The sequence below is a fragment of the Telopea speciosissima genome, chromosome 2 (genome assembly GCF_018873765.1).
Source record: "Telopea speciosissima isolate NSW1024214 ecotype Mountain lineage chromosome 2, Tspe_v1, whole genome shotgun sequence".
Classification (NCBI taxonomy): Eukaryota; Viridiplantae; Streptophyta; class Magnoliopsida; order Proteales; family Proteaceae; genus Telopea; species Telopea speciosissima.
The window spans coordinates 1,723,336-1,741,777 of record NC_057917.1 but is presented as its reverse complement, the minus strand read 5'-3'; the positions used below and the strand labels follow the sequence as shown (position 1 = coordinate 1,741,777).

General features: G+C 38.9%; 1 protein-coding gene across 1 annotated transcript; it reads right to left on the bottom strand.

Moving 5' to 3' along the window:
• Positions 1-582: 582 nt before the first annotated feature.
• Positions 583-922, bottom strand: LOC122652669 (cyclin-dependent protein kinase inhibitor SMR4). The gene has a single exon (XM_043846475.1). The coding sequence runs from the start codon at positions 806-808 to the stop codon at positions 608-610; it is 201 nt and encodes a 66-aa protein (XP_043702410.1). The 5' UTR covers positions 809-922; the 3' UTR covers positions 583-607.
• Between the last annotated feature and the right edge of the window lie 17,520 nt (positions 923-18,442).

The following is an 18,442-nucleotide window of genomic DNA, read 5'->3' as shown; positions in this document are numbered from 1 at the left end:
GAGCCTCTCCTCCTGTCCCGTCCTTCACAGTCCTCCCCTTCATGTCGGTCGTCTGCCCTTAGTTTGAGAATTGAAACGAATGAGAACTTATCCCTGCTATCTTCCGCACCCAATTGATCAGTTCACATTGAAATTTCGATTCCAAGAACTGCACACCCCACTAATCCAGTTAAAAAAAAAAAACCCTGTAAACAGAGACGCCACTCTTCACGCCTTCTGGCGTGAGAAGACAGAGTACCTTGTTGCCCTGTCCTGGAAAACGAAGGACACCAGTTAGGCAAGAGCAATCATCCACCAGCATCAGCAGCCATGGCCTCTGTCGCTGCGTTTCTTAGACGATTTCAACTCTTTTTTTTTACGAGAGAGAGAGAGAGAGGCGTAATTAAGAGGGATAATAATCCAGAAGAAGGCACGAAGAAAACAGATTATGTGCTAAGAAATATATTCTAATCCTGATTTACTAAAAAACTAAGATAAGCAAACTTAGAATCTGAAATTAATAGACTCTTATACAGTATCCACAACACAAACTTTTTTTTTTTTTTCTGAAAGAAAACGGAGTTGAAAAGCTTCAGCTTCTTTCCACTCCCGTACAGCCTCCTGAGGGCTACGCGCAAGTTTCGCGTCTTGGGGCCATGGAAAAGAGAAGCTCAAGATCAGGTGGGTTGAAGTAGCCATTCTTGGGCGGGTCTCTGTTCCTTCTGTAAACTGGTTTCTTCTTCGGAGGCGGTGGGCACACGGAAGCCGCCGGGATCCAACAGTCTCCACGCTTCGGCGTCTGGCATCCGTCTTCTTCTATACTCTCCATTCCCTTCTATGCTAAAAACAAAACAGTACAGAAGAAGGAAAAAAGTTGGTGAGAGCAGACTCTGTCGTAGTTCTCAGAACAGAGATCGAAAGTTGCCAATAGTGAAGCTACCAGAAAGGCAGGGAAGGGTTTATATCTGCAAAAAAATGGGATGAAGCTTAGGAATGACTCTAGATTTGAATGGAGGAACGGACGGAGAAAGTGGGGGAAAGTGGTGGAGAGAGTGGGGGGGGTGGGCCCGTTTCCTCTCCAGTCACTTGTAAGTTTCACCGGTTCTTGCCAAGAGACTGGAGAAGATCCGTGAGCGTGGAGGTGGGCGCGTCGTGTCTTCTTCCGGAAGCTAGTAACTTAAATATTGTAAAAATCCTCCTAACCACGATCGTGAAGAAATGAGAGTTCGTGTGATCGTGGCCTGGTGGAGCCCAACTACGTACAACTAAGCAAATCTTGTGTTTACATGTTGAAACTTGGCAATTCTGTGGGCCTCCCATCCACGTTGCACGACACGTGGTCACGTTCAACCTCGTGTTTTTTCCCAAGCTTCAAATGAAGACCTGGCTGTCGCCAACGTCGAGTCGGTGGCTCTGTCTCTCTCAATTCACAGCTCACAAATCACGACAGAGCCCACCTCGTTTGAATCTTGGCCACTTGTTTCCTCTTCCTCCCTTCTCTTAATTAATAATTTTGAAAATAAATTGCTGGGAGGGTGGAAAGGGATCGCTACCAGGCTGCGTGGCCCCTGCACCATCAGGGAGAAACTGACACCACACCGAGCATCCAATAGGGGCATGGTTTGAAGCATCGGTGTCAATTGCCCGTATCAATATTACTAGTCACCGTTCCTGATAACCAAGGCCAAATTTGTTTGATATGGGCCATTTTGTGCCAAACATATTATGAAAAATTATCTCCTCCAGTTCCCTGCCCGGTCGAGTTCCTTAGTGCCTCTAATAAGGGGGGTGTGGACCCCACCCGGGCAGAAGTAGGGTGGTCATTGTGTCCTCCCCCCCTTATTAGGGACATTGAGGAACTAGGCCGGGTAGGGAACTGGAGGGGATAAAGATCCTACACCCACATATCACTATCATATTGGTTTTGAACGTGACCAATACCCGATTCAATACCATGCACTAAAACCATGAATAGGGATAGGATTTTTCATTTCACAGGGGTAAGGCAGTTATTTTGCCATTCTTATGTCTAGGTATAGGTGCCACGCAATATGGCAGCCTTCTTTTGCCCTAAATTGATGTACTAAAGGAAGAGGGTTTCTAGCCCAACAATAGGGACGTCAATTGGTTGGTTCGGTTTGGTTTGGTTTTTCACGTTGAATTAGTTTCGAGGTGGATACTAGGCTAAACCAAAATCATACCATTAAGTCAAAAGTCGGTTTCTTACCCCCCTCCCCCAAAAAAAAAACAAATCAAAAGTCGGTTTCGGTTTAAATTTTCGATTCGATTCGGATTGGTTTTTTAGCAGGTTGATGTAACAAACTCTTACTAGTTGTTATCAATCTGCTCGTGGTTTGGTTTCATATTTTCATATATATATATATGCATTTAAAAATACTTTTTTTAAATTTCTTGATCAGTGTTTTATATTGGTTTCGGGTTCGGTTGGTCCAATCCAATTTTGGATTCTACCGATTTCATAAACGATAAACCAAAACCAAATCGATCAATAAGGATGAGAGAGATATACACATAGGTGTTAGTAGGGATGTAAATGGATAGCCAAAAATATGTGTCCGTTCCGTATTCGAATCCATTCAGGGGTTTTTGAATTAGGAATTTAGGTTTCGAAAAATATCCAAATCCATCCGAACAAATTGGATTCAGATTCGGATAGTTGCATTTCGGATTGGATAAATATCAGGATAATTTACTATCTATTGTAAAATGCGAATAGGTTAACATTTTTGTAGAAACATATGATATTACTATATTGCCCTTATTATAAATATTTTTATAAGGATATTTTGGTAATCAGAGTCGGTAATCGATAATCGGAGTCGAAAATCGGTAATCGGAGTCGATCGAGCCTCTGTATTACAATATAAGTCAAATTCGTTTACTAATCGGATCAAATAATATCCGGATATCTGATCCCGATTCGAATATGATATTAGTTTTTAAAATTCCTTCAAATATCGAATTGAATATGAATATGTCATTCGATAAACGGATAAGGATTCGGACAGTAGTACATCTGAGCCGAATCCGATCCGTTTATCCTACTCCAGGGTCCAGGTCAGAACCTTTTCCCATTTAATAGATAACGTACTGAGAACTGAGAACTAGATGGAAGAGGATGAACTTTGTATGCCCTTAAGCAATTATAGAATATGATTATTAGTTTGATATGATTCTAAAAACCATACTTTCATAGCCAGAACCACATCAAGTTGAAAAAAGCTGTTTTATTTGTTGTACTTTGCATTTTAGACAAAGTATGGATGAAATCATGAAATCTGAGTAATGATCATCACAGTAGCACAGTAGCACACATAAAGCTAGTTAGTTCATCTGAGAAATCACGTGACAAAAGGTGCTTACATTTATTATTATTTTTTTAATTTAAACGCATGAGATGAATGAATGTAAAAAATGATTTGTCTATGTGTTTTTTCCATGTTTAAATTTAGGTTTAACCATATATTTGACTATGTGTTTGCATATTTTCTTGCATTTTCAGTTTGTTCATTCCATGAAAAATGATTCATTAGATTTAGTCATATATTGTCTTTATGTTTAATTGGATAGAATCTTGAAATTTGGGAAGCATCATTTTATGTTATTTTGAAATTGGATGTCAACGGATATTCAAAAATACGTATTCGATCCGCATTTGTATCCATTAAGGAGAATCTGAATCTGTCTAAAAACTAATCGAATACAAATATGATAATCCCCCTATTTGATCGATTATTATCCAATGCATTTAGCAATTTGATGGTAATAAATTGTCTAAAATATATTTTTGTGTCTGTCTACAATGATTAAGTTTTTTTTTTTTTTAAAATAATTTATAAGTTCAGATAGTGTGATTCTTATTTTAGATTTTCTATTGATTTATACATACTGTTTTATGCATTGTGATACGTAGAATCACATATCTATTAAAATAAATACAAAATAAAAGCAAAAGCAAAAAACGTAAGAAAATCAAAGAATAAGAGAGTAGAAAGAAAAGATAGTTGTTGAACTCTCAAGTCTTGACCATAACCGTCATCAACAAAACGGTAAAGATGTCAACGAATAGAATATTATCTGAATCCATCTAAAAACTATTAGAATATTATCTGAATTCATCCGAATATAATCAGATATGGATATAATAATGCCAATTACCGATCGAATTCAATCCGTTCACATCCTTGTGACCCTTGTATTGCAGATGCCATCATCAAAGCCTGTGTTAAGCACATTAAAATACAATCTTAGCCGCTTTTTACTTCAACCATATTAGCATGATATGTGACCATATGAATGTTCACATATCATGCAATACAAGGGATTTTAGTAGCAGCAACAAAAACAATGCAATAATCTGAGTAAGTTGAGGGATTTTAACCATTTTGCAAGGGTTTGTCTTTCTATTAAACTAGTAGTTATGATCATTAGCGTTCACTAGTTAATGAGAGTGGTGGAAAAGTTTAGGTATGAATGTTCTCTGTGCCACAGCGCAGGCTGTGCCTAGGCACATGGGCAGCCTGTGTAGGGGGACAGGTTGGTCATTGCACCCACCCCCATGTGCCTGGGTGCAACCTACGCTGCGGCACAGAGAACAACGCCCCTTATTTGTATTATGGTCTGGTTTGTGCATGGCCGATGCTTATATATCCTCGTCTGGTAGGGGTAAAAATGGTAGTATACTTTCCCTTGCTTCTCCATCTGACTGTTGAATCGTTGGCCATGTATATGTATAGGTCGCATGGATGTGCACATGTAGGTATAAATAACATTTTTATCATTATTATTAGGGCAGCAATTCTTTGTGGGGGAGCGTAGGGGCCACATGCGTTCAATAGTCAATGAGAATGTGCGTGTTGGAATTTGGAGTGGGATTTCTACATTTCATGGGGGTGGGGTGGTCATTTCGCCCCCACTATGTTTGGCGTGGCTTGCGCCCCCTCCCCCCACCATAGAGAACATTTTCACCGGATAATTATAATAGATTAGTAAAATATAATAAGACAACAGATTCTACATAAAAAAATTATTTAATAAGATATAGGGGCAAGAGATCGTTGTTTGGTCATGTAGTGCATGCACCAACGTGGGGCCAATGACAGTGCATGTGGGGGCATCTACATAGATGTCACTCCCGATTTCATAGGGCAAGGTGGTACTTTTGCATACTCCTATGTTTGGCACAGGAGCTACGCAACCAACTAGCGTTATTGTCCCTATAAAATAGTTTCATTATCATGATTTAAAAGTTTCATTTTTCTGACAAAAATTGACAGGGTTGGAAAGATCAAAGATCAAACTATTGGTGGATTGATATATCTTTATGGACAAAGATTCTCAAAGCCGATGTGAGCGGATGCATTAAACAGGGTCCTTATTGCCCCCAGTACTGGGGGGTGCTGTGCGCATCATGCGATGCAGCACCATCCATGTGCGCACAGCACCGCCCCCAATACTGGGGGCGATAATTTTCCCATTAAACAACGGAGATGCAAATAGGCCATAGGGGGATCTAATGGTCAAAAACCTTGGGGCATAGATGGCATGGGGAGATTCCATCCCACCGCGTTAGGCTTAGAGAACCTTTTCGGTTTTTCCCAACCAAAAAAGAAAGATAAAAAAAATGACAAAAAGGAGCCTGTGTAGGAGTGTGTGGCTAGGGTTGTTGGGCTGGGTTTGCCCTAAACCCTAGCCCAACCCTAGGAGCCTTAACCTAAACCCAAGCCCAGCCCAGCCCTGTTAGGGTCAACCAACCCTCAACCCATCCTGAATATCTTACTCATTGAGTTGTGGCACTAACAAAGCACAATCTTTTTCTGTTTTTTTTGGTAAGAACTAACAAAGCACAATCACAACTTACTTAACAAAGTCCAGGTTATCTTTTTTATTTGGGTTCCTTCTCTTTGGTTTTGGTGGAAGAGGATCGGAGGCGGCAATGGTAGCAATGATGGTGGTGCAGGCGGAAGAAGAAGAAGAAGAAGAATAAACGCACAGAGGAAGAAGAGGAAATGGAAGAAGAAGACGCAAAAGGGAATGTAGGGGAGGGCAAAATTGAAATAAAATTATATTAAGGGTATTTTGGGATTTTAGAAATTTTGTACATGCCACATCATCACTTAATGGTGTTTTTTAACGGTTAGAATACGATTGATAGAATTTTGGGAAAGGGGAGGGCATTATCATTATTCCAAACTTGAGGGTGGGGTTGATATTATGGATACTTAGAGGGGAGGGGATGATATTTCCCCTATCAAGATTGATTGGGATTGATCTAGTGATCCGTCTCGGCCCTCGGTGGTTGTTGTGGGATGTGTGTCGCCCTGACGTGTTTATGCGAATCAAGGAAGAGGAGAAAACTAACTTTTGTTGCTGAGAAGGAATTCACTAAAAAGGTAAGGGTGTCAAATTTAAACCGAAACGGGACTAAATAAAGCAAACCAAATCGCACCAAATAAATTCAATTAGGTTTGAATATTGGATTTCAAAATCGATTCCGTCCGAATCCATCATAGGAACCAAATTATAGAAACGAAACTAGATCGAATTTGAATACTAGCATATTGAGTATTGGGAGAAAGTTCCCTGTCTGGGAGTGTGGCCTATACCAACACTCCCATGAGTCTATCTCTCTCCTCTCCATTTGAAAAGACACCTCTACCCCTGGTTTTGAGGAGGAGAGAGATAGACAAATGGGACTGCTGGCGTAGGCTACATTCCTGGACAGAAAACTACTTCCCTTAAGTATATTACTATATTGAGAGAAAAACCTACCTTGTCTCGTGTGGCACGTTGCTCCTGCGCCTAAACACAGGGCCATGCAAAATGACTATTGCGCCCTGGGGGCACTACATTATTTTTGCACGACTTTGTGTCTAGGCGCAAGGGCCACGCACCGTACACGATCAGATAGTGTTCTCTTTCCCTACTACATTATAATAATAATAACTTACAATATATTAATATATTATAACACTAATACATTATAGTATATATTACTAATGTCAGTATTAGATTTTATAATATTACTATATTATACTATAATATATATGTTATACTATAGATTATTATAGTAAATGGATATAGTACAAGAATTGGAACTGAACCGTGTAAGAGCCGAATAAAAATCGAAGCTGAACAGGTTCGGTTTTAATATCGATTTTTAGAACTGAATTGATTAATTTCCGGACCACATCAACACCCTTTGGACCGAACCGAATAACGGATTCCAAACCGATTTACAAGAGTGTGCTTGTGTAATCCATAATATCCTATGGGACAAGGCGACAATCATCAGAGTATCAAATCCCGGGAGAGAGAGAGAGAGTGTGGTTGTGAGAATTTGATAGCTTCAGCTGCAGTCGCCGAGTGAGAGAAGTGTGAGAATGCCTTGCATCACACGAGCATTACGGCAATCCGATTATAAGGAAGTCCCGTCTTGCTGCCCCATCGTCATCGATAATGGTGGTTCCAATTTTTCGAATTGGGTAATTTGGACAAAAAAAAAGAAGAAAACCCTAACTTCATTCAAATTTCCTTTTATTCTTTTCTTTTTTCGCTTTGTGAACCTGACTATTCATTCATTCTGTTCTAAGCCTGATTCAGATAGGCTGGTGAGTCTGATCCTCGCTTCACCTTCCGAAACGTCGTTCAGAGGCCTCGCCACAAAGCAACCGGTACGCATTTCTCTCCCCTCAACCATCTTGGTTAAGTAAGATTTTTCCTCTGATTGTCGCTTCTATACTGAGAACAAAGGTCCCTGCTGCTAAATGTACTCCCTCGCATGCGCTTGACAGAATTTTCCGAGAATTCAAGTATCTGACTGATATGTACAAGACAAGACAACATAGGGTATGATATATGTTAGTTGCATGTTAATAGCTTTGACATAACAGTTACTTGGGTTTGTAGATTACCTAAGAAGTAGAGAAGAGAGGGGGGAATTTAGTTATGGAATTAGTTGGGTTATTAAAGCAGCGTTTGGTAACGGTCTTCGTAAAGAACACCCGTTCTGGTCTAGAACAGCGTTCTGTGTGTGTACGATAATGACAGTTTCGCAAATCCGTTCTAGAACTGTTTTGAAACAATAATAGAACAAAAAATGTTGTTTGGTAAAACCTGTTCTTCCAAATTTGATATTAATTACAATAATGCCATTTCCATCAAATTATGCCAAAAAATATTTGTCAAATACTTTTCTGTCTTACCAACCTTAGCATAAATTAAAATATACCATTTAGATAACCAAAGTAATTAAAAAAATATATCAAATTGTAGTTTTTTAAAACTGAAATTACAACTTCAACAACCTAAAACTTAATTTATATTTAAGTGCCAAGAAGAGAAATCACTGTGGTTTCCTATACATGAAATAAATAAACAAAGGAAGGAGCTAAAATTAGAAGAAAAAAATAAAAGAGGGGGGCGGGGGAACTACCAAATTCACTGTCCAGAGAAAATCAATTATGGGAATGAAACCTAAAGCCAGAGAATACCCACACACTACTATTCCCAAAGAATTCCAATTTTAAAGTCAAAAGAAGAACTTGGAAGCAAAAGAGCTTCAAACTATGGAAAAAGAAAATACAATTTACTGATCAAGTGGGAAAATAAAAAACCAAAGAGAAGGAACCCAAATAAAAATCTCTGGTGTAAGAACCGGATTCAGTAGCAAACAGAGGTAGAAACCCAGAAGCTTGAAGCAAAATCAGGAAATGCAGAAATAAATGCAAGAAGAAAGAAGAATAACTGAAGCCTCTAAGGTTTTAAAATAGAAAAAGGATTCTTGGCAGGTGCTGCAAGGAATAGAAAAAAAAAAGGAGGAAGGAAGCCCCAAGCTCCTTTTTCTTCTAGGTTTTTAGGTACAGTGTTTATTGCTGCTGTATCATTCACAGCAGCAAGAGAGGTAATCTAGTCCTAGATAGGTAGGAGACCTACTAGGAGCCAAACAACAGGATCAAATAACAAAAGGGGCTGCTGGTTCGAATGGACAGCACTAGGATTTAGGTCAATTCCTAGGGTTTGGGTTGGATATTGGGAAAGGGTTTTATAGGGTATTAATGGGCAGGTCTAGGGGGTCAATAGGATATAAAAAGGTTAGGGTTTGGATGAGTTCTAAAATTCTGCAATTAGGTTTAATGGAGTGGGGGAATGGAGGGGTTGTAGTGGAGACTAAGGGCTAGGTTTAAGGTTGAGTGTATGGACAGGTGTGGGGGATATAGGCTGGAAGTAGGGTTCGAAATTGATGGTTAAATCTGGAGTTATGAGGGAGTCCTAGTTGAGATAGGAGTTGCAGGTGTAATGGAGATTAGGGTTTATGGGAATTCAAACAAAAAATAAAGGGGATCGATTGGGGGAAAGGATTAGAGGGTTAGAAGAAGAAATTGGGTGTCAAACTTACTGGATATTCCACTGGCAGCAGCTTAAACAGATGTGAAGGATAGAACCACCTTCGAATTGAAGAAGATCCTCCCAGCCGTCACGGCGTAAGGAGTCAACCGGATTCCACCAGTCCCTTTCCACCTTGATAGAACCACAAGGATGCACACTCACAAGGAGTAACACTCAACAGAGCAAGGTAGCAACAATAGCAACAAACAAAAGTTTTTCATTAATCGAATTCGTCTCTAATGCTGGCCTCCCTTACAAACTTATATAGAAGACTCAAAAATAGACTTAGACACTAAAAAGGAATGGCCTAACCCTATCCCTAACCTATTAGGTAACTTAAACTGACTAGGAAACTAAAATACTAAAGGAAATAGACTCAAAATATGACTGGACTTATAGAGTCCTAATCCAGCCCAACTTACATCACATGACCACTTAAGTTGTCAGATGACCACTTAACCAAGTCACATGATCACTTAAATTGAATCAATTGGATGCAACTAATTTGAACCGGTTCAATTAAAAAACATAAAAATAAACTAAGTATTGGGCTAATCCCGTATGCAACCTATATACCCATATTTTAGGCCCATAAAAGTGGCCTATTACATTAGAAACCCATGGGATCAAAGGCCCAACAGGTATGTAACCCAACCCTAGACTTATTCCCAATGAAACAAGCCCTATTTGGTGATGAATCTACATCAACTCTCCCCAACTTGAAAAAATTCGTCCTCGAATTTTGTAGTGATGAGGAGGAATCAACATGTGATCACCAGCTTTGACCATCCCCAAACAGAATTCCAGTGAAGCAGGAACATTGGGGATAAAATCTCCAAGGCGTGGAGCTTTCTCTTCGAAGAACCATGGTGGCATAACAAACTCTATGTGTTCGTTTTCTGAATCAGCAGCAACTGTGAATGTCCTGTCCATAGAGTCTTTAGTATTAGCAACCTTTGCATCTAATACTTGAGACACAAGCTCCACCTCTTCAAAAACAGCATCTTGAATGTCAATAATTTCTTGTGGAGTGCTCTCAACCACCACTTCATCTTCCATGTCCTTGGCCTTGTATACTTTGCTCTCTTCAGTAGTTTCTTTTACCATTGTGTTTTGGACCTCCACATTAATTTGATGGCTGAGCTTCTCAACCATGATCTTAACTACTGGTGCAGCTTGGTCTACTTGAGTTTCTTTAGCTATAGGTTCTTGAATCTCTTCAACACAAACTGCCTTAGTAGAATCTTCTGTTGGTGCATCCACCATTGGTGAAACTTCAAACACAGTCAATGCCACTTGCGTTTGAGTTGACATGTTCGGCAGTCCTTGTGGCTGTACAGTAGATGTGGTCATCTTTGGTTGTAACCCTTTCAGAATAAAACAATGGTATAGACGGTGTCGATCAGGTAGGACACACGAGTTGTTTTCAGGTTCAATCCAACCTTGTTACGTGTCTAACCAATCACCACCTACTGCAATAAAACTCTTTGAATGTGGTACCGGTTGACACCAAGCACCATCATGGTATGAAGAACACCCAAATTCAACAAAGACTTTACCTGTAGGCATGATGCAAATCTCTCCTGATTGGGACAACATATCCGCCACGGATTGTGAAATAATGTTGTTACGTCGCCTTTCATCAACAACTAATATGGTTGTGCTCCCATTGGGTAGACGAACTCGGGTCTTGAAAATGAATGGAGGTGGGTCTTTTGAGGCTTGGTTGGAGCTTCCCTCCGCCATAGCTCTGATACCAATTAATGTAGTCCTAGATAGGTAGGAGACCTACTAGGAGCTAAACAACAGGATCAAATAACAAAAGGGGCTGCTGGTTCGAATGGACAACACTAGGATTTAGGTCAATTCCTAGGGTTCGGGTTGGATATTGGGAAAGGGGTTTATAGGGTATTAATGGGTAGGTCTAGGGGGTCAATATGATATAAAAAGGTTAAGGTTTGGATGAGTTCCAAAATTCTGCAATTCTGGGCAGAATCAAGTTGCAAGTTTTAGGTTTAATGGAGTGGGGGAATGGAGGGGTTGTAGTGGAGACTAAGGGCTAGGTTTAAGGTTGAGTGTAGGGACAGGTGTGGGGGATATAGGCTGGAAGTAGGGTTTGAAATTGGTGGTTAAATCTGGAGTTATGAGGGAGTCCTAGTTGAGATAGGAGTTGCAGGTGTAATGGAGATTAGGGTTTATGGGAATTCAAACAAAAAATAAATTGGATCGATTGGGGGAAAGGATTAGAGGGTTAGAAGAAGAAATTGGGTGTCAAACTTACTGGATATTCCACTGGCAGCAGCTTAAACAGATGTGAAGGATAGAACCACCTTCGAATTGAAGAAGATCTTCCCAGCCGTCACGGCGTAAGGAGTCAACCGGATTCCACCAGTCCCTTTCCACCTTGATAGAACCACAAGGATGCACACTCACCAGGAGCAACACTCAATAGAGCAAGGCAACAACAATAGCAACAAGCAAAAGTTTTTCATTAATCAAATTTGTCTCTAATGCTGGCCTCCCTTACAAACTTATATAGAAGACTCAAAAATAGACTTAGACACTAAAAAGGAATGGCCTAACCCTATCCCTAACCTATTAGGTAACTTAAACTGACTAGGAAACTAGAATACTAAAGGAAATAGACTCAAAACATGACTGAACTTATAGAGTCCTAATCCAGCCTAACTTACATCACATGACCACTTAAGTTGTCAGATGACCACTTAACCAAGTCACATGATCACTTAAATTGAACCAATTGGATGCAACCAATTTAAACCGGTTCAATTAAAAAACATAAAAATAAACTAAGTATTGGGCTAATCCCGTATGCAATCTATATACCCATATTTTAGGCCCATAAAAGTGCCTATTACATTAGAAACCCATGGGATCAAAGGCCCAACATGTATGTAACCCAACCCTAGACTTATTCCCAATGAAACAAGCCCTATTTGGTGATGAATCTGCATCAAGAGGAGGAAATTAAAAGGGGTTATCTTTGATCCTAAAGACATTGAAAGGGTTATCTTTGATTGATTTAATGAACACTCTAAATTGGGGACCATTGGTCAGAAATTAAAACGGTTATCTTTGATCCTAAAGACATTGAAAGAGTCAGGGACTCTCTCTCCCTCTTTCTCTCATGGACTCATGGTCATGGTAAATTAAATCTACACAATCTTTCTGCTCTAAGCCATCCTCCATACTCATCTTTAAGTGCCTAAAGGACATCATAATGGAATAGTGTAACATATGGTTGAATTCCTATTCCATAAAGGAAATAGAAGAAAAATAAGCTATTTGCAAGTAAATAGAGTCAAATCTGAGCATAATATATTTCATCTCCATCTTCTGTTTCACTCATCTTTTATTTTAATTTTTTTTTCTATTTCTCTACAAAAGCCCCCTCTTTGAACCCTATCATTTCTTCCCGTCAAACCCCAAATAAAAACCAAACACAAATCATACAACATCAGACATCAAATTCACATATAAAACGTTCACATTTGCAAGTAAATAGCCCAACACAGAGCATACATGGTGTAGATCGAAGCACGAAGAAGAAAATAGCAAAAATAAAATTTTACTGTTCATGTGGTATTTTCACGTGAATAGTGCTGCGGGCCCACCTTGACAGCTGGCTTAGAGGAGGATTGTTGAGATTCTTTCATTCTTCTAATTTGATTAGTTTCTATTTTCAAAATTATAAAGAATATATCATTGCAATAGAGTCTTAGGTAGTTTATAATTTCAGATTTAGAAAGTAGGCTTACCTCTTTTTTAGAAGTTTCTTCTTTCTATTTCTTAGTTTCTAATTTTAGAACATTGTAAATGTAAGTTTCAAATTTTTGTAACTTGAAGGGCAAGTTATTGCTGCCTATTTATATGTAAGGCTTTTAGAAGCTGAAGGGACAATTTGAATAGTTGAATGAAATTTTTTTTTTGCTTTGAAGCGAAAGATTCTCTTGTCCAATGGCTGTGACATGAAGGGCTGGGAGACCTGGCTGAGAGAGCCAAAATCCTAGGGCTAATAAGAGCCTAGTTGTGAGAGCCGAATCCTCTATATCCCTTTCTTCTTTGCTTCTTCTTCTTACCCCTTTTATGTTCTTCACATGTAACAGAAAGGTTGCAATAAAAAAAAAAGAGTTGCAGTTTTTAATTTGTTCTTTTCATTGTATCGATCCTGTTGCAATCGATCTCCTGCTGGTTTCTCTGGTTCGAGGTCGACTTTGCATTAATACATAAGCTGAAATCAAGGAGAGAGAGACAGAGAGAGATAGCGAAATAGAGAAAGATTTAGAGAGATGTTACCTTTTGAAGCACGGATTGTCCACTTCAACGAAGAACCACCCTAAAATCTTCAACATGAAAAGTTGCCAATTCAGTTACATTAGACAAAAGCTTTAAAAATACTATATGTAAAATCTATACATTTCAATGGATTTCTTCGACCTAACACTCAAAGGCTCTATAGCAGGGTGATTCTCCAATGATTTCTGAGACAAAATGGGAGAGGAAAGATCCTAGGTCAGATAAACTTCCTAAAACCAAGCTTAAATCTCTCTCTCTCTCTCTCTCGATCTTCAGTTCTTCTCCTCTCCCAATGACAGAGAAGAAGCTTCACGCGTCGGGCTCTTCTGTCGGGTTTTTGCCAATTTTTATCAATAATTTGTGCTGTTGTTTTGTTCTTGAGAACGGAAAACCAGATCTGAGGTGTTCCGCATTTCTCGTTCCACAAACCAAAATCATGGCCAGTTCGTTCTTAAAGAACGATAGAACGAACCGTTTTGCCAGACAAGAATTACATGTTTTTCCGTTCTTAGAGAACGAAAAAGAAAGTAAATGTCTGGCAAAACGGTTTGTTCTATTGTTCTTAAAGAACGAATTTGGCAATATTTTGATCTATGGAACAGGATTTACAGAACACCTCAGACCTGTTTTTCATTCTCAAGAACAAGTTACAACAGCACAACTATTCTCCTAAAAACAAAAAACACCCGATAGAGCCATCGATGCCTTGAAGCTTCTTCTGTGGTTGGGAGAGGAAGAACTCCACCTGCAACGATTGAGGAAAAGCAGTGGTGCAGGTAAGAGCCCTTCTCTCTATTTTGCTCATCTCTCTTTGCAACCCTCTCTCTCTCTCGCGCTCTCTGTTTCTTGCGATCTCTACTTTCGGTTTTGGATGTCAATCTGACCTAGGATCTTTCTACTTATTTTTGTCTGAGAAATCGTTAGAGAATCACCCTGCTGCCTTGCCTTTGAGTGGTAGGTCGAAGAAATCCATTGAAAGCTATGGATTTTACATTGAGCAATTTTAGGGCTTTTCTTTAATGTAACTTTCTCATTGTAATGAAACTGATTTTAGGAGTTTTCATGTTGAAAATTTTAGGTTTTTGTTGAAGTGGACAATCCGTGCTTGAAAAGGTAACCAAACCATCTTTCTATCTCTCTCCTTATGATTTCTGATTTTGTATGCTCTGTTTTGGGTTAATTCTTCAAATGGGTACGTTTTCTATCTCAAATGATGTCTGATTTTGTATGCTCTGTGTTGGGTTTTTATTTGGGATTTGATAGGAAGAAAGGTTGGGGTTCAAAGAGGGTTTTTTTTTGGTAGAGAAATAGAAAAAAATAAAAAAAATAAAATAGAAGATGGTGATGAAATGGGAAGAAGATGAAGAGTGGAAGAAGAGCTGATGGAGATTGGGGAGCTGCTGCCATTAAATTATGGGCTACAAGAAGAGTGCATCTCCCCGTCTGTTCATTGTTTTACTGCAGTGAAGGGTAGGGGTGAGGGAAATAGTGGAGAGACTTTAGAGGCAAGACAGAAGTAGATAGAGTGAGATATTTGGTTATGGAAATGTGAAAAGAAGAGGGAAAGATAGGGTTGCAGAAGGTTTGCCGAATGGGGCATAAGGAGAGGGAGTTTGGTGATGTGAGGCAATAGAGTGCCAAGCCATTCCTCCTCTGTTGCTGCTGTGAATGCTACAGTTGCTAGAAACACTGTAGCAGGCTTTGCTAGATGACTTGCAGTTGGTTTCATTAAAGTTGAACTCCTATGGAAAGGTCCATTGATGGCATGCTTCATTTTAGCTTTTGGAATATCTTCAGCCAGGTGATTATAAAATGGCCCTCGCGAAATAGAGAATACCTGCTGTCAGTGTTTGTTCTTCATGTTGAATCTTCTGCTGAATTTTTGTGGAGATTTCTATAGTGATGTTAAGGTTAGCCAACCTCTTCAATATGGTTATGTTCTACCAGGTGTCTTCTGAAAACCTATGTGTTTGCATATGATCTTTGTATTGAATAATATCTGAGACTAAAATTTCTGGCTGCAAACCATCCCCTACATAAAAGTTAAAGTTTTGTGGTTCACAATTTTTTTTGGTTGCGTTTAGGTGTGCAGGGGAGGTATTCAAATGGGTCAGACTGAGAGGGAAACGGTTATTAATGGAAAATGTAGTGGAGTTAGTTGTCTCATTTGGAATGATAACACCCTACGCATGGTGAACACAAGAAATTCTGGCCAAAGAATGGGAAAGAGAAGGCAGGACATATCAAAAAAGTAAAAAAATCTGTCCAAATAAAGTATTAATGCTATGTTCCATGTAAAAATGTAAATCTGAGCAAGTTCCAGCCTTTAATCATTTGAAATGCTTGTAAAATTGCATCAAATTTTAAACAATTATTGTATATGTAGCAAGTTATTCTTATCTTTGTTATGTATGATATCAGGCAAGTAGCAAGTGTTAAATTGAAAGGGTCTCCCACTTTAATTGCCTTTTTATGCAATCTTTCCTAGTTTAACTGACTGTTAAACACAATCCATACTTGTCAGATATTATGGCTAGTTCATCAAAATCAAAATCTGGTGTTGACAATTGGTCCACCAGTGAGGTTAATGTATTAGTCATGGTTTAAAGTATTGGTACGTATCGTACCGTATCGGCCGATACATCTCGGTAGCGGTCGGTGTCGATATGATACATACCGATACTTTAAAAAAAAAAAGAAAAAAAAAAGAGGCAATGTATCGATATGTATCGACTGTATCGATATGTATCAACCGATACATGTTGATACGATACGATTTGATATGGTCAATATGCATCGATACAGCCGATACGTACTGTTTTCAATTTTTTATTGTTTTTTTAAATGTATCGGTATGTGTCGATATGTATCGGTACGTATCAATACACATGCCTTTTTTCATATTTTACACCAAACATGAACCGGAACCCGCCAATTTTTTTTTCCGGGGATAGCCCCCAACCCCCCCCCCCCCCCAAAAGAGATTTGTTCGCTTGCTACGATTGGCCCAACCCTTCGTGTCACGAACTAAATCTCAACTTTTTCTCCCTTCAAGTCATGCCAGGGTTTAAAGTATCGGTGCATATCGTACCGTATCGGCCAATACATCTTGGGTGCGGTCGGTGTCGATATGATACATACCAATACGTATCTATTTAAAAAAAAAAATGTATCGACTGTATCGATATGTATCGACTGGATACATGTCGATACGATACGGTTGATACGTATTGATACAACATATACGTATTGTTTTCAATTTTTTATAATTTTTTTTAAATGTATCGGTCGATATGTACCGAAACATATCGATATACATTCCTTTTTTCATATTTTACACCAAATATGTTGGGTTGGGTCGGATTCACATTGCACTCGAATCCTTGGAATACAAGACATACTCAACATTTGAAGGGAAAAGGTAGGTTTTTTTCAAAAAACTTGATCTTTTGCTTCAAATCTTGTATTTTAGTTTTTTTTTTTTTTTTTTTGTTGCTATGATTCAAGGAGAATAGGTTCAACTAACTATTAGATGCATGCTTTGTATACATTTGCAAAGATTTGAACTCAAATCCACCGTTTTTCACCAAAAACCGAAAATGGCTTCCCTAAGGAAACTATTGTGCTTATGTTCGGTCAGTACACAACATCATCCTAGTTGCTCTTATTCTTGAAGACCCTTACAGACATGAGTTTGATCCACCCTGACATTCTTCATGGCAATAGAGTAATTCTGCATGTAAAAAATCTCATATTTTATAACAATTTAGAAGTGCTGCACTTGTCTGGTTATACATTATTCATAATTCTTAGTGTATATGCATGATATATGACATATATTGCTTGTTTATATTGTTTTTTGTGTCAAAAAATGTATTTCCATGTGTATTTTGATCATTTTCATGCATTTATGCGCCGATCGATACGTATCTCCGACGATACGATACGATATGTCTCTTAAAATCGCCCGACCGATATTATACCTGATATCGATACTTTAAACCTTGGTATTAGTGAGGTTATTTGTGGATAATGTGAGGTCTGGGAACAAGAGTAGCGCAACCTTCAGCAAACCTAGGTGGGATGACATTAAAACCAGGTTAGAAGCCACGCTTAATAGGAAGTTCGATAGGGAACAGATAAAGAACAAGTTCAACAAGATGAGGATAGACTATAGTAACTTCAAGGCATTGCTTGAAACTATGGGGTTTGGATGGAACTCAATCACATAGGTGTCAACGTGTCGCCTAGGTGGTGCCTTGATCGCCTTGGACACCTTGTTCGCCTAGTTGGTGTTGCCTTGAATTTGACCCTCTCCACTGTCTTGGGTCGCCTAACCGCCGTGACAAGTATGCTCAATCACCAACATAGCTACTGTTGACGATGACAGTGTTTGGGATAGATCTATAGCGGTAGATAATATCTTTTTATTTTAATTTATGTTAAAGTTGGTTTGAGAGAAAAGGATTTGACTAGTATTTTTTGGTATAATTTAGATGGAAATGGCATTACTGTAATTAATATCAAATTTGGAAGAACATGTTTTACAAAATGACATTTTTGTTCTATAATTGTTCCGAAATAGTTCTAGAACGGATTTGCCAAACGGTCATATACATACACAGAACACTGTTCTAGACAAAAAACGGAAAAGAACGTTTCTGGTCAAGAATGGGTGTTCTTTATGAAGACCGTTACCAAACGTAGCCTAAGAGACCTAAGAAGTAGGGAAAGAGTG